The 16030-nt window shown below is 34.8% G+C and overlaps 1 protein-coding gene and 1 pseudogene across 1 annotated transcript; one reads left to right on the forward strand and one right to left on the reverse strand.

Moving 5' to 3' along the window:
- Window positions 1-489: 489 nt before the first annotated feature.
- On the reverse strand, window positions 490-2429 carry LOC116405819 (sm-like protein LSM3B). The gene is given in 4 exon segments (XM_031889595.1): window positions 490-986; window positions 1445-1540; window positions 2235-2257; window positions 2260-2429. Coding segments are annotated over 4 exon segments (291 nt in total). The 5' UTR covers window positions 2351-2429; the 3' UTR covers window positions 490-905.
- A 4099-nt stretch (window positions 2430-6528) lies between these two features.
- On the forward strand, window positions 6529-15721 carry LOC116406424 (annotated as a pseudogene).
- The last annotated feature ends 309 nt before the right edge of the window (window positions 15722-16030 follow it).

The raw sequence follows: 16030 nt of genomic DNA on the forward strand, positions 1-16030 counted from the left end.
TTAAGTTTTTGCTTTAAGCTATTAAAAGCAAGAGTTTAGCATTGACAAGGCAGCTGTATCGTATATATATTTTCCTGTCGTTGAGCCAAATTGAACTGCTCTTAAGCGACCATAGAAATCCCTGATTTAATGAAGAATATGGTGTTTGAATATTGATGGAGACAATCTTCTATAAATTAATTTGAATTTGGTTGAGGTGATTGAGAGTACAGTTGTATAGGGTTGGGGGTACATACGTCTGCCTTATCACCTGATATACAGAGGAAATGGGTTCGAATAATTGTTGTTATCAATGTTACTAAGTAGTGATGGCCTGAGTTGAAAAGCTATTCAAGTACAGAATTGGAAATGTTCATTTTATACCATTTCATAATTTCACCAAGGGAAGGAAAATCAAGATGTGGAAATAAAGAAATACGAAGGATGATAATTTCATGTCATTGTGCCACACAGAAACCTGTATACAATGACAATGGTTCTGAGATGTCATTTGAGATCAATTCGTGATACTCACTAACTAATACTCCAAATTTCATCTGGTAAAAATAAACTTGTCCAAGAATCCAACAAAACAAGCTTTTCAATAAGAATGAAGACAAATCAAAACAGATAAGAAACCAAGCGAGGCTTATGCACAATTTCAAATTTTGTTTACTTGGCCTTGCATTCAAAATCTGAAGGCCTTAAATTTGTGCAGCCAATTAAAGTGTCAGAAAACTACAGCTATCACTCAAATATATCAAAACAACTAACTAGTTTATGTAATAGAACATGTGCATAAAAAGTAAATGATAAACCTAGTCTATGAATGCGTTGAGTACTTGACAGTATTCCAACTCCAGTCAATTTGGTAGAGAAGGCGAATATGAAGTTCCCATTAAAGATGCACGCAACTGATGGCTTAGTTACACAGTCCTCAGTGGAGGTGAAACCAATATGACACCATCTCCTCTAACAAAGAGAAACGGAACCGTTCGCCTGGATGTCTGGAAAGGAAATAGACAAATACAAATAAGTGAAATTTCAATTAAAGTATATACAAGGAAAATATGGTATCAGGCATATGAAGTATGGGATAGACTCAATGAAGCAGCTTGAGGGACAGGGATTTTCTTTTCTTTTGTTCTTTTGGTTTTGAACTTCACCTGATTTAATTGAAAATAAGAGAGCATTCAAATATCTTCTGCACTGTAGTTTTGTTTTCTAGCCATGGTTATAAATTGAGTTCATATGGAATGGACTCTAGTATGTGGTACATAGTTGTTTCATAGCATGGAAATGGAGTTAAATACAAAGACACGTTTTTTTAATCCGTGACGTTCTGACCAACTAGTATGCACTTGAACTGTTCTCATAGGTAAATTATTTAACTCTACTACATTCGAATTAAAAACCAAGAGTGGTACAAAGTTACAAGCAACCCTAATGAAGAAAACAAGCATACCCGAACAATTTCTTCATATGTCTCATCATCGATTTCCACTGTAGTAACACTTTCTTCGACATCACCTAGAATCATATTAAGATGCTGATCATAAGCCTGCAAAACATGATAGCCAGCAACAGAATGCAGTTAAAACTCCAGGAAAGGAAAATCTCGGCAATCAATGATATAAAAAATGAAAAGCTAAACATTTTGTATTCACAATAGCATCTCAAAACTAAAAGAAATGCAACAGAGTGATCAGCTACTAATCATAATCAACATCTTAATCTAAAACAATTGACCATTTTCGTTAAATATTTGTAATATTTGGAGCCTCTGTTAAACACATTCACAACGGAGAACATCTATGTAGATAATGACCATGCTAAAATAGTCATCTTCCTACTTATTCTCCAATGGTAAGATTTACGAGAAACGCGTCTGCTCTAGCTTTGACGCCTTTCACCATTAGGGCACTTCCATTCCCCAAAAATAGAGAAGTTCGAAAGCAGCCCCTGCCCCATCCCAAACGCAAAAACTGAATAGAAGAAAGGTTAATTACTTACTGGAAGAAGCTAAAGTATCGCCTTTTTCAACAAAATGAAATTTCAAGGGAACCCCGTCAAGAAAGTCAAACAATTACAAAACCCTAATTCTCCAAGACATTAATTTGATCGAAAGAAAAAACAATAACAATTGGGGGGTTGTCAATTAAAGAGGACAGAGAGATAGAGAGAGACATAATAATTAGAGAAAAGAAAGAAAGATGATAAAGGGATAAAGAGAGAAGTAATTTGGGAGGATGTACATGGAGTTTGCCGCGGAGTTCGCGTCAGAGCGAAGCTTGACGTAAATACGCTCGTCAAGACTCAACCTTATGAGATCCAAAGGCTCCTTAACAGTGCTTTCTTCTTCGGTCGCCATTTTTGGTGGTGTTGGAAGCTCTGAAATCGCAAACTGACGAGTTGGGGTTTATGAGTTTTCCGATCCCCAAAACAAAATGCCAACCCAATTCCCCAATGCTCTCTTTGTTGACCCGACCCGATCCACGTTTTTTTAGTTCCTATTCATTTTCCTTTTTTTTCTTTTTCTCAACCATACAAAATTAGATTTTTGTTGTAAATATTTTGTCAAATTTGCTATTTTTTTACAACTCTCATTTTAGAACGATTGAATTAAAAAAACTTAACTCAAAACCAAACTTAAAACCTAAATTTCGGTTTCGTTTTAGTTAAGTTTTTAGGTTTCTTGTAATTCATATTTGAGTTTTGTTTTAATTTGTTCTTGAATTAAGTGTTTTTATAGAATTGTTTTTGAAAAATAAGGGCACTTGCAAAAATAACAAAAAAATGATGGAAGAACTTTTGTTTTTAAACTTCGGACAACTCGAGGCAACCTTAATCCAAAAATCATACTACATAATGCTTATATTTTTTTAGCTCAGGGCCATTTTGAGGCAACTTTGTTTAGAGATCATTGACATAATTGCTTATGTTTTTCAGTTAGGTGCATCTCGAGGCCACAAATTTTTTTTAGAAAAATGCACTATCTTGGTAACGCACACAACCGAGAGAGACCAAGAAATTTCCTTCAAAAGGTGTTTGGCTCGTAGGTTCGGAATCAAATGTTTGTGGGCTTATTTGATGGGTTCTGATGCGTGAAAATTGCATATACCTGTGTTTGGGGTGCATGATTTGGAAATCTGGATTCTGATACATGTTTTGGGGTGTTGGTTTTTAATTTTTGGGTTTAGTTAATTTGTTTAGTTTTTTTATTAATTGTATGTCTTGACATTTATTTTGTATCAAATTTTTAATTGGTTTTTTTTTTTCATATTTTGTATCTCTAATTAAATTTATGACTCTATTGAATTTAAGGAATAATGTTAAAAACGAGAAATTTTAATACTAAATAATAATAATTTTGATTACAATTGTATTAACATGAATGGTCTAATTATTAAAAAAAATATAACAAATTATGTAATCGGATGAAATTTACGAAAGTTCTAGTTAAGCAACATTAAAAATGATCTAATTATGGGTTTCAAAATAAACATAACCAAAACGGTTATGCAAAAGCGAAAGTAAAGTAGAGTTACATTTAATAAAATTATGATTTTAAAAATGAGTTTTTTTTCTTAAACACCTTCTCCTTATGTCAATTAAAATAAATCCTAAATCTTCTAGTTAAATTGATTAATGAAAAAAATGAAAAATGTTTTTAAACTAAAAATAAACCATAGTATATATGTTATGAGTAGATTTAGTGGGTATACACATAATCCTGCCAGATACCATTGGATACTTTATGTTATTTGTTGAGATATCTTAAAGGCACAAAAAATTACTATTTGCATTTTAACAAATTCCTTCTATATTAGAGTGATATAATGAAGAATTATTTGGTCATGAAGTACCATACCTTAGTGCAATAAGTGCACTAATGTATCTTGCTAATAACACGAGACCAAATATAGCATTTTCAGTAAATTTATTAGCAAGATATAGTCCTTCTCCAACAAAAAGACATTGGAATGAAGTTAAGCATATACTTCGTTATCTTCAAGGGACAATTGATATAGATTTTTTTTCAAACAAATCGAACTTTGATTTAGTTGGTTATGCAGATGCTGAATATTTATTTGACCCACACAAAGCAAGATCTCAAATATGTTATATGTTTGCATGTGGAGGATCTGTTATATCTTGATGATCTATAAAGCAAACCGTTACGCCCGCTTCATCAAATCATACAGAAATTCTTGCAATTCATGAAGTTAGTAGAGAATGTGTATGGTTGAGGTCAATGACTCATCATATTTAAGAAACATGTGGTTTGTCTTTCAATAAAAATCTACCAACATTATTATTTGAGGATAATACTGCATTATAGCACAAATTAAATGAGTGTATATAAAAGGAGATAAACAAAACATATCTCACCAAAACTCTTCTATACACATGACCTTGAAGAAAATGGTGACATCAGTGTTCAACAAATTTCTTCAAAGGTAAACTTGGCAGAATTATTCACAAAGACATTACCTACATAAACATTTGAAAAGTTAGTGCACAACATTGGAATGCAACGACTCAAATAACTCAAGTGATGTATTCAAAGGAAAGTAGAAATATTGTCTTCAAGGAATAGAAATACTACACTCTTTTTCCTTGACTATGGTTTTCCTAGCAAGGTTTTTAATGAGGCAATTATTAATATATAAAATGATGTACTCTTTTTCCTTCACTTAAATTTTTTTCTAGTAAGGTTTTAACGAGATATTTATTTTATATAATATGGATATCTAGGAGGAGTATTATAAATATAATTATATAGATATCCATAACCTACAATGTGTTACCAATTTCCCTATAACTCTCCCTTTATTATACGTTGTAACATTCATACCATTGAATTCCATATGTAACCCATACCATGAGATGTATGTGGTGTCTTTATAAAACACACCACAATTGAGTTCAATTGTTCTCTACTTTCTCTCTTATTTGTGTTTTTCATGGTTCTTATTTAGTCTCTTTATTCTTTATTTTATAACACAAAATCTTATTATTTTTCTTCATCCAATTTCTCTTCCTCATAACTCTAGAAGACAAATGGCTCTTGGGTACTATCATTATTATTTCTTTTTAACATACTTCAAACAAATTCCACTCAATTCCAAATTATAAAAAATTCACAACATTTTCAAATATAACAAAATGAATTAAAATATTTATAAAATATAACAAAATTTCAGATATATTACTAATAGACAATGGTAGACTTTTATCAATGATAGAATCTAAGTTATATTTTTATAAAGTTTTTCAATAGTTTTGATATTTACATTAATTTTTCTAAATATTACTCCAATCTATTAGTTTTTTTTTATTATTTTTTTAAAATAGCAAAATTTTTCAATAGTTTTGATAGTCATTGATATGCTATAGTGATAGAAGACTATCATTGATAAAATCCAAAATTTTGCTATAGCTTGTAAATATTTTAGTTTATTTTGTTATTTTTAAAAATTCCTCTCTTCACTATCTATTTTCACACAATATAACCTAAGTGAAACTTAAAAAAATTATGAACAGTTACCAATATTTTCAAGGGATATTTTTTAAAATAGAAAAATAAATTAAAATATTTACGAGCTGTAACAAAATTTTAGATTCTATCAATGATAGTTATAGATAAATTTTTATTACTGTAACATATCAATAACTATCGGTGATAGATTTTAAAAGTTTTACTATAAGTTATAAATATTTGGTAAAATTTTTCAGACTAAATAAGGTGCTGGTTGAAATTTGGGTATGAATTAAAATGTTTATCATAACATAAAAGCAATTTTATAAAATAATGAGAAATCAATCACGTGTTTTTTTAAAAATTAGATCTTCCTGGCTAGTGGCTTTTTTTCTAAATTATTTATTTAAGAAAAGGTTCAAAGCTAACTCACCCAATCAAACGTAGTTTCTTTGTTTTTTTTTTTTTTTTAAATTCACTTTCAATTCATTTCTAATAAATCAAATAAAAAACAGCTATGTTTCATAATTGGATCAAGAATTTTAATGACTTTTTTAATTAAGAATTGGAAAAATATACCTTTTAAAAATTAAAAGAAAATAAAATCGTAATTAAATAAATCTTTCCGGTGGCTTGTTCGAGATAAGGTCCAAGCCTATGGACAATCCAAAGTTCATAGGCACCTTGAAAAGAAAAGTCAAACGTTGAAACCAACCTAATTCAATTCGTTTCAACTAAAGAAAAATAGTTGAAATGAGCTTATGCACCGTACAGCTTTAAAGACTACACCTACTTTGACATTATGAACCTTGCACATTTCTCAAATAGGTGTTAAATGATAAATATTGCAAATTACCCTACACATTTTTGAACCGTAAACAATTTTTTGTATGTGGTTAACCAAATTAAAATACTCTATTTCGTAATGGAAAGGTGTGAGTTAGTGTGAGGGTGATTCATGAATGGTCTTACAAAATAGATACACCAAAACTTTGGAAGAATTTGACTGTGAAATAAACAAAAAACGAAAACTCTTTTAACTCAAAAAAGGACAAAATGTTTCCTATTGAGAGCAAAGAAAGAAAAAGAAGAACCTTTACTCCTTGAAAAAGGAATTCGCAGTTGAATCTAGAGAGTGCAGAAAGAAAAAAAAAAAGAAGGGATGAAAAGTTAAAGTATGGGAATCAAAGTCTTGTAATTGAAGCAGCCATAATCAAAGAAACGGACGTTAATACTTATTGAGGAGATGCTGCTCAAACATGGCGTATTGATTGATATGATTAAACACAACCCAATAGCACGCAACAAGTTTTTGTCAGCATTTGTGACGTCGAATTTAAAAATGATCCTCCCATTCGATTCATTTAACCTACGCATCCGTATTGGCTTCTCTGATCGGTTCTTTCGCCCACCCATTTGACATTTTTCCATTTTTCCTTCTTAAAATACAATAAAACCCATATCCCTCTCTTCCTCTCTTCCCTTCTCGATCGCCACACTCACCCAATAAGCGCCTGGATCTGTTTCCTTCTATCTGGGTTTTCAGCTCTTGGCGGGTTTTGCTCAGATAAGTGATTTTGCTTCTTTGTTGATTGTTGATTGTGTTGCTCTTTCAAGGGTTCTTTCTCTTATCTTACCTCTTTTTTCAGTTTAATCGTTCTTGTCCAATATTTGAGTTAGTTGTGTTTGAAGGGTTTCTCTTGGTTCTGGGAAAATGGGGTTTGTTTGAAAGAAATTTCCTATTATCTAGTGGGGAAATTTCGGCTTGGGTGTGCTTGATTTGTCCATTCTGTTATCTTAGGGATGATTAATTGTGGTTTTAATAGTTTAAGGATCCTGTGGAAGATGGGATTCTGGGGTATGTGTTTTTGAGTATGAGGTGAAGTGTTCCTTTGAAATATATGGAAGGGAATTTATCACAAGGAGGGTTGATTCCAGGAGGGAGTTCTTATGGAGGTCTTGATTTGCAAGGACCGTTTAAGGTTCATAATCAGGGACAGCTCTCTCATGCCTTACACCAACAGCATCATCCTCATACTCGTCAGGGATCATCAGCTAATCCTCCATTCAGGAGGATTTTCACTTTCCATGGGAGTTGTACAAAATTGTGACCATACCATGTCTTTGGTAGAGTATAACAAGGGAGAAAGGTGTAAAAACTCAGCTAGCGACGAAGATCCGAGTTTTAATGAGGATAGTATTGATGGTCATAATGAGAATAGTAAGGGAAGAAGGATCGATGTGGCACCGCGTGAAATGGACAGATAAAATGGTGAAGCTTCTGATTACAGCAGTGTCTTATATAGGAGATGATATTGCTTCAGATATTGATGGGGTGGAAGAAGGAAATGCCAAATTATACAGAAGAAAGGTAAATGGAAACTGATATCAAAAGTCATTGCTGAAAGGGGTTATCAAGTTTCACCTCAGCAGTGTGAGGATAAATTTAATGACCTCAATAAGAGGTATAAGAGGCTCAATGATATAATTGGGAGAGGCACTTCTTGTCAGGTTGTTGAGAATCCAGCACTTCTTGATGTCATTGATTATTTAACTGAAAAAGATAAGGATGATGTGAGAAAAATTTTAAACTCAAAGCAACTGTTCTATGAGGAGATGTGTTCTTATCATAACTCAAATCGACTTCATCTGCCCCATGATCCTGCTTTGCAGCGTTCGTTGCAGCTGGCTTTTAGAGCAAGGATGATCACGATAATGACGAGCCAAGAAGACATCAAAATGATGATTTTGATGAACACGAACCTGATGAAACTGATGAACATGATGATTATGAGGAGAATTTTGTACCCCATACGGACAATAGGCGATCGCTTGGGGTATTAGGAGGTTCGGTGAAGAGGCTAAAACGAGGCCAAGACCATGATGATGCACATGCTTGTGGTAATTCCTTGAGTCCTCTTGATTGCAACAAAAGTTCTCATCCTCATTCACAAGCACAATTTACTCAAGCTGATACAGCTCATTTAGAAACTGAAAGTATGAAAGCTTCTACATCGCAAAAGCAGTGGATGGAGCTTCGCTTACTTCAATTGGAAGATCAGAAACTTCAAATTCAAGTTGAAATGTTGGAACTGGAGAAACAAAAGTTTAAGTGGGAGAGATTTAACAAGAAAAAGGACCGCGAGTTGGAAAAAATGAGGATGGTGAACGAGAGGATGAAGCTTGAAAATGAGCGCCTTGCACTTGACTTAAAGCAAAAGCAAATTGGATCAGGATTTCATTAATTGGCTGACATGATCTGAATTAATTCTATCAGGTTGGAAGATTTGCTTTTAATTAAGCCACTACTTTGAATCGACTAGCTGCTGCTGTTTATATATTTCTCGTTATGTTGGTAATAGGTTAGAGTTCTATTTGAGTATTTTTCATTGCTTACATCTAGCATGTAAAGTTAGAAAGGTGACAATACAAATGACTGTTTTTCACTGTTTTGCCTTTACTTATGTGGAATCTATCTTGGTTGAGGAATTTGAAAAATGGTTGGATATTTTGTGTCAAATTGATGCCATTTCTCTGAACCAATTCTACAGTTTTGGTCACGCATTCAAATTAATGAACAATCTAGCTTACAGATGAGTATATTTACTGCTGGATTATTGAGCTCATTCAATGGAGAAATGCATAATGCATATTATCAATTCTCAATCTTGTGGATTTTGTGGTGCTTTCTTCCTTAATTTTACATTTTGTTATGTAATACAATATTTGGGTCCAGTGTTTGTGGGTCTGTTTTCTCCAATTCTCAGAGAGGCTTCAAGCTCCAAGATCCATTTCTTTTTTTATTTATTTCTATTTCTATTTATTTTTATTTCTTTCATTCCCGTTTTCAATTTTTTAACAAAAGCATTTGAATTTTTAGACAAATTACTTTAAAAGAAAAGGTTAATACAGATTTGACCACTATAGTTAGTCCCTATGGTTTGATGAACCTTATAAATAATCCTTATGGTCTGATAAAATCATTAGCAATAGCCCTTACTGTTGAGCTAAGGAACGTTGTCGATAGGGTCTCAGTTTTAGATAGACCTCATCCCAACCTTGAATTTGAGTTCTCTCCTTTTAGTGTCTGCCATCTTCTTCTTCGATTTTGTGCTATGTTCAAATTTTCTTTCAGTGCATTTAAGGCCAGGTCCCTTTCCTTCAGCATCAGTTCTACCTCATTATTAGATGTCTTGTTGTTTCCGTAGGACAAGGGGGGGGGGGGGGGGTGTGTGTGTCTACCATACACAATCTGGAAAGGAGTTGTTTTTGTTGAAGCGTGGAAGGTTGTGTTGTACCACAATTCAGCCCATGGAATGAATTTATCCCACTTCTGAGGCTGCTCATTACAGAAGCACATTAAATATGTTTCCACACATCGATTTACCCTTTGTCTGACCATCTGTTTGCGGGTGGAAGGTTGTACTTTTCAAAATTGTTTCCATGGTTGCAAATAGTTCATTCCAAAAGTTACTAATAAAGATCTTGTCCCCCTCGGATATAATTGACTTTGGTATTCCATGTTTGCTCACCACCCTTCCAATAAACACTTCAGGCACATGCTTGGCAGTGAATGGATGTTTCATGGTTATGAAATAGGAGTATTTGCTTAGCCGGTCTACTACTACCATGATAACGTTCATTCCTCCCACCTTGGGTAGTCCTTCAATGAAATCCATCGACTATTCTTCCAAAATCTTTTCTGGAATAGGAATTGGTTGCAGAACTCCGCTGGTTTGGTTGCTTCAAACTTATTCCTCTGACAAACATCACACTGCTCGACATACTTTTTAACGTCTGTTTTCATGCCCTTCCAGTACAGTTCTCCTCTCATCCTTTTATATGTCCATAAGAATCCTGAGTGGCCTCCCAAAACAGAATCATAAAACGTATGTAGCAGGGTGGCTATTAAGGAAGAAGTTTTAGACAATACTATTCTTTTCTTATAAAATAAATTCCCATTGCCCCATTGAAACTTGACTCATCTGGATTTTTCTTCAATTCCTCGATGACTCTTTTGAGATCCTCGTCCAACTCGACCTCCTTCTCTACCACTTCCATATTCACTATTCCTATGGTTGTCATAGTCTTCAATTCCAGTGGTTCTATTCTGGAAAGAGCATCAGCCGCTTTGTTTTGTAACCCTAGCTGGTAGAGTATTTCAAAATCAAATCCTAGGAGTTTAGTCAACCACTTTTGGAACTGAGGATGCACCTCTCTTTGTTCTAAAAAAAATGCTAAGGCCCTCTGATCTGATATGATTGTAAACTTCTTACCTAAAAGGTAATGTCTCCATTTCTGTACAGAGTGTACTACTGCCATAAGTTCCCTTTCATGTATGGATTTTGTTTGGGCCCTGAGTGACAATTTTTTACTAAAGAAAGCTATGGGATGACCATTTTGGATAGTGCAACCCTTAAACCAATTCCAGACGTCGGTTTCAATAATGAAGGGCAAATTCCAAACTGGTAATGCTAGCATAGGGATTGTAGTCATGGCTAACTTCAACTTATCAAAGGCTATTGTAGCTTATTCATTCCAATGGAAGGAATTCTTATGCAATAACTTGGTTAAAGGGGCCGCAATCTCACCATATTCCTTTACAAACCTCCTATGGTACCCTGTCAATCCTAAAAAACCTCTCAACCCACCCGTCACATCTTTTGGCCGAGGACAATTAACTATGTCCCTGATCATCTCTTCATCTACCTCTACTCCTTTATTGGATCTCAAGTGCCCCAAATATTGAATTTGTGAGTGTGCTGTCACACACTTTTTCTTGTTAGCGAATAGCTGGATATCCCTCATCACCGCAAAAACCATCCCAAGATGCTTCTCATGCTTGGTAAGATCCGCACTATACACCAGTATATCATAAAAAAGCCAATACACACCGTCTTAGAAAATGTTTAAATACTTGATTCATTAATGACTGAAGGTAGCCGGTGCGTTCGTGAGGCCAAAAGGCATGACTGTGAACTCGTAGTGGCCCTCGTGCGTTTTGAAAGCCGTTTTCTCAACGTCTTCCTCTCTCATCCTTATTTGGTGATACCCTGACTTCAAGTCCAGCTTTGAGAAAACGGTTGCTCCGTTCAATGCATCTAACAGCTCCTCAATCACGGGTATGAGAAACTTATAGGATATGGTGACTTGGTTTAGTTTCCTGTAGTCAACAAAGAATCTTCATCCCCCGTCCTTCTTTTTCACTAACAAAACTAGGCTGGAGTAGGGGCTGAAGCTAGGCCTAATCACACCTGTTTGTAGCATATCTGCCACCAGTTTCTCAATTTCTTCTTTTTGGACATGCCCATATTTGTATGGTCTCACATTGATAGGTTTCTGTTATGACAATATAAGAATGCGGTGATCCACTTCTCTCTTAGGAGGTAGCTCTCTAGGGTCCTCAAATAAGTATGCATACTGTTGTAGAAGAAGTTTGATCATTGGGTGCCTCTTCTTCATCACCCTTCACTTCATGTTCTTCATCGAATTCATCACTCAAATCTATATCATAATTCTGCAGCTCTAAGAGGAAGCCCTGATCCTCCTCCTCCTAGGTTTTCTCTATAGTTCTCAAAGAACATTCAGCTCTAATGAGAGAGGGATCAATCTTGAGGACAATTTGTTTTGCTCCTACCCAAAAGGTCATAGTTAGGGAAGGCCAATGTATCTTCATTGTTTCAGTGGTGTCCAGCCATTGCATCCCCAAGATTATATCCACATTTCCAAGTTCAGTTGCCAAAAAATCAGCCACAACCGTGATTTCTTTAAGCCTCAGCTCTATTCTCCTACACATCCCCCTTCCTTTGCATCTTGTGCCATCTCCAATCATGACACCATTGAGTCTCCCTTTCCAAGGGTAATTCCTTTTCCTCTACAATCTTAGTGTGTATGATTGTGGTCCACTGTCAATTAGCACATCGACTTCCTTCCTTTTTAATTCTCCCTTTAACTTCATGGTTCCTTTAGATGTCAATCTCAGCCGTTAGTTCAATTTCTGTTCCATTCGCTAGGTTGATCTGTTTTAATTCCAATACTTCCTCAATATTTTCCTCTGTTCTGCCTTCATCCTCAGTACTCTCCTCTTCATTTAGGATGAACAACATCAACTCCTTTTTTTCCTTCATTCGCACCTATTTCTTGGCGAATATCTTTCATTACATTTAAAGCACATACCCTTGTCAAGTCAAGCCTGGAACTCTGCATCTTATAGTTTTCAAAGGGGGTTCACTCTTTTGGTAATTGCCTCTAATTGGAATAGTTACCTGTTTCATTGGAAATTTGTTTTCCTCTGAACTCCCTTCTCTCCTCCTTGATTCTTACGGAGTTCCCTTCTCTTTTTTTCTTTCCATCAATCCCCACTCTATCTTTGCCAATTTCAATGCCAAATTCCTCATCATTGACCAACTGGGCTTCTTTCATACAATCTTCCAAAGTTTGCGGATGTCTGCAAATAACTTCGGCCTGAAGGTCTGGTTTTAATCCTGTTACAAACTCATCCCTTGGCACACTCTCTGCCATGTGAGGTAGGGGAGCTGAATAATTAACGAACTTCTTCACGTAGTTGTTGTATGAGCCATCTTGTTGAATTCTGATCAACCTTGCGACTAAGCTTTTCTAGCTCGTGTCCTTAAAAAATTTGAACATCCTTCCTTTAAGGTCCTCCCATGATTCAACTTTCTTCCTATTATGAACCATCTATACCAGTCTACTTCATCCTGTCCAAAACTTACTACAACAACCTTGACCTTTTCTGCTTCTGGTAGGTTATTGATTTCAAAGAAGTGTTCTGCCCTGTAGACCATGACACGGGGTTTTCTCCCATAAAAATCTGCATTTTCAAATTTTTGTATTTTCTTTGGTATACTGTGGTCATGTTTGCCTCGTTTATAGTGTCCACATCCTCTATTTTTCCTTTTAGCTTCATGATAGATCCATTCGAAGTCCCAGACTCTTCTCTTTTTTTTGTAGCTATGGCTTTTCCTTAATTCATCAGCCATTCTCTCCATTGATTTCTTCATTTCGATTAGTATTTCTTTCATGCCCATTATTTCTTTCTCTGTTCCTTCCATTCTTTCCTCTATTTGTCTTTGTGCCACGAGTCTTATAACTACCCCAGTTTTCTGGCCCTGATACCAAATGTTAGGCTACCAACACTAATAACACACAAAATTCCCTAACAATGGCTAAACAGATGCGGTAATTTGATTCTCTTTATTTATATATAAGCCAAAAAGAGATTACACAGTCACAATATGAAGATAAACAAGGAAAAAACAGAAAAGAAATATTCCAGCCTCCTTTAACAAATAGAGACTCCTTGTGGCTACAGCAGCAGCCTTACACCATAAAGAAGACAAAAAATAACCTAACCTAGCTACCAAATACTTACTAATAGCTATTTATAGGCCTCATATCTTTCATCCCAGTGGGCCCTACCCTGCACGATTCATTCTCCAATCATTTTCCATTATTAATAGCTGGTGTACTTACCCTTCTACCCTTCCTCATATATGTGTGAATAATTGGGGGCCTTACACTCTGATACCATGTGAAAGTTAGAGCAAAATATGAGAGAACTCCTTACTTCATTCTATGCTATAGAGTTTAATATATATGCATACATGGAACCTCTAACTAAAGACTGGTAAATTACAATAAAGGACAAAAGACTAATATCTTCAAGATATATACTATAACAAGGGCAATTTATGAGAGTTGTGTCAAACCATAGAGATTAAATTCTAATGAGACCAAATTTGCAATTTAGCCAGAAAACTATTTATCTTTCAAACCTTAGTTTCTGTTTTCAAACATGGTAGAAAGTGAATAACTAAACAAAGAGTTATAGGTGAGAGTGGTGGGTACAAGTTCAGTTACTTTTTCCTAAAAAAAAACCTCAAAACCGTAATGAAATGGGGCTTATAGAAAAATGGAATTGAGAGAGTGGATATCAATTTATGTTGATCTCGTGACAACATACAACCAATTCCTGGACAAGCCACAAATTAGAGAGGCATTGGCTTCAAACTTTCTCCAATAATCTGTGATCACTTTTTAGTGACAGTTTTGTGCTTTTAGTGGAAATAATGGTAAACATCTACGGAATTCTTTTTATTATTATTTTGGATAGAAGAATTAGAATGTGTTGGAATCAGTGAGGTTTCTGATGTTCTTGTTATCAAAAACTTCTCTTTAACTCAATCTAAGATTTTATAATCGATCAGGTGGTGGTTCAACTAATATAGAAGGGTATTGGTGTTTACTTGGTTTGTGCAATGAATTTCATTAAGTAGATAGAGAGCATCTTTAAATTTAGAGAAGTTGCAACATCTCTGACTCGGAGGTTGTTTTTCCCTCTTGTGTATACTGATCCTTCAAGCACATTTCTTCATCATCCCATGTTATTTCCAGCATATCTGTGCAAATCTCGACGATCTGTAATTCTGATAGAATACTGCTACTTGAAGCGCTTGAGTTGGCTCGCCCGCTCCAGGGATTATTGCTTAGGAAACAACTGTTAGTATTCTTATATTCTAATGAAAGAAAATGTTCTTATGGATATATCTTTATTTAGAGCCTTTTTGGTCTTGAAGTTGACAGTTTTGGATTCATGTTTACTGTTTATACACTAACAGGTTGGAAGAAGAGGAATTAGTATAGTTCAGTGCAAAGTTACATTTTCCTTGCCACTCTTTGCTGCAGCATCCATATGCAGTCATGAAATGATGATGCTATGCAATTGCTGCTTTTCATCTTACTAAAAGTTCTGTGAATTATCTGACACTGCCTTAGAGCTATGGATGAAGATGTAGATCGATCACCCTATTTCAACAACTACATAGAGGGTCTTAAGTGAAAGTCGTTGTCATTCCATTACATAGAAAGACATGGAAGTTGGCCGTAGCTTTCAGAGATAGGGGGAGTGTTGATTAAACCACGTGCTCCACTTCTTGTGTAGGCCCTTGTCAATTTCTTTGAGTTACTCGAACTTACCTTGCATGAGAATCTTTTCAAAAGGATGTGTTTGATGAGAAAGAAAAAAGAATATTGAATTGACATGGAGGGACTTGAATCTTGGATGAACTAGACTTCATCACTTGGAACTGTTACAAGGGTTACAGTTTGAACTGTGAAGAAAGCACTGGGGTGTTCGGCCAAGTCTAACCACCGAATTCACGTACTTTGCAAACCTTGATGACTGATTGAAAATTATGAGTTAAAAGAAGCATCAATTACATAAAGATTAACCTTACCTCATGTTATTGTTTTTGTGTTTGTGATGAACGTTTTTAACTATAAATTGTGAATTGAAGCATGTCACATTGCAATGGCAAAGGGGCAGAAGAGGTAAAAACTTGGGGATTGTTTATTTGTTGCTTTATTTACTGTTTATTCAGGTAGGATCAAGGACCACCCACAAACATTTCTAGCAGGTGCTAAATGCTGTTATCTTTTTTGTCTATAATGACTTTAATGGGGACAAAAATAACTTTTTTTTAATCATTTTTTATTTTTTATTTTCAAATATCTATTTTGTAAACCGCTAAATTTTCATATATTAATCAA

The sequence above is a fragment of the Cucumis sativus genome, chromosome 1 (assembly GCF_000004075.3).
Source record: "Cucumis sativus cultivar 9930 chromosome 1, Cucumber_9930_V3, whole genome shotgun sequence".
Classification (NCBI taxonomy): Eukaryota; Viridiplantae; Streptophyta; class Magnoliopsida; order Cucurbitales; family Cucurbitaceae; genus Cucumis; species Cucumis sativus.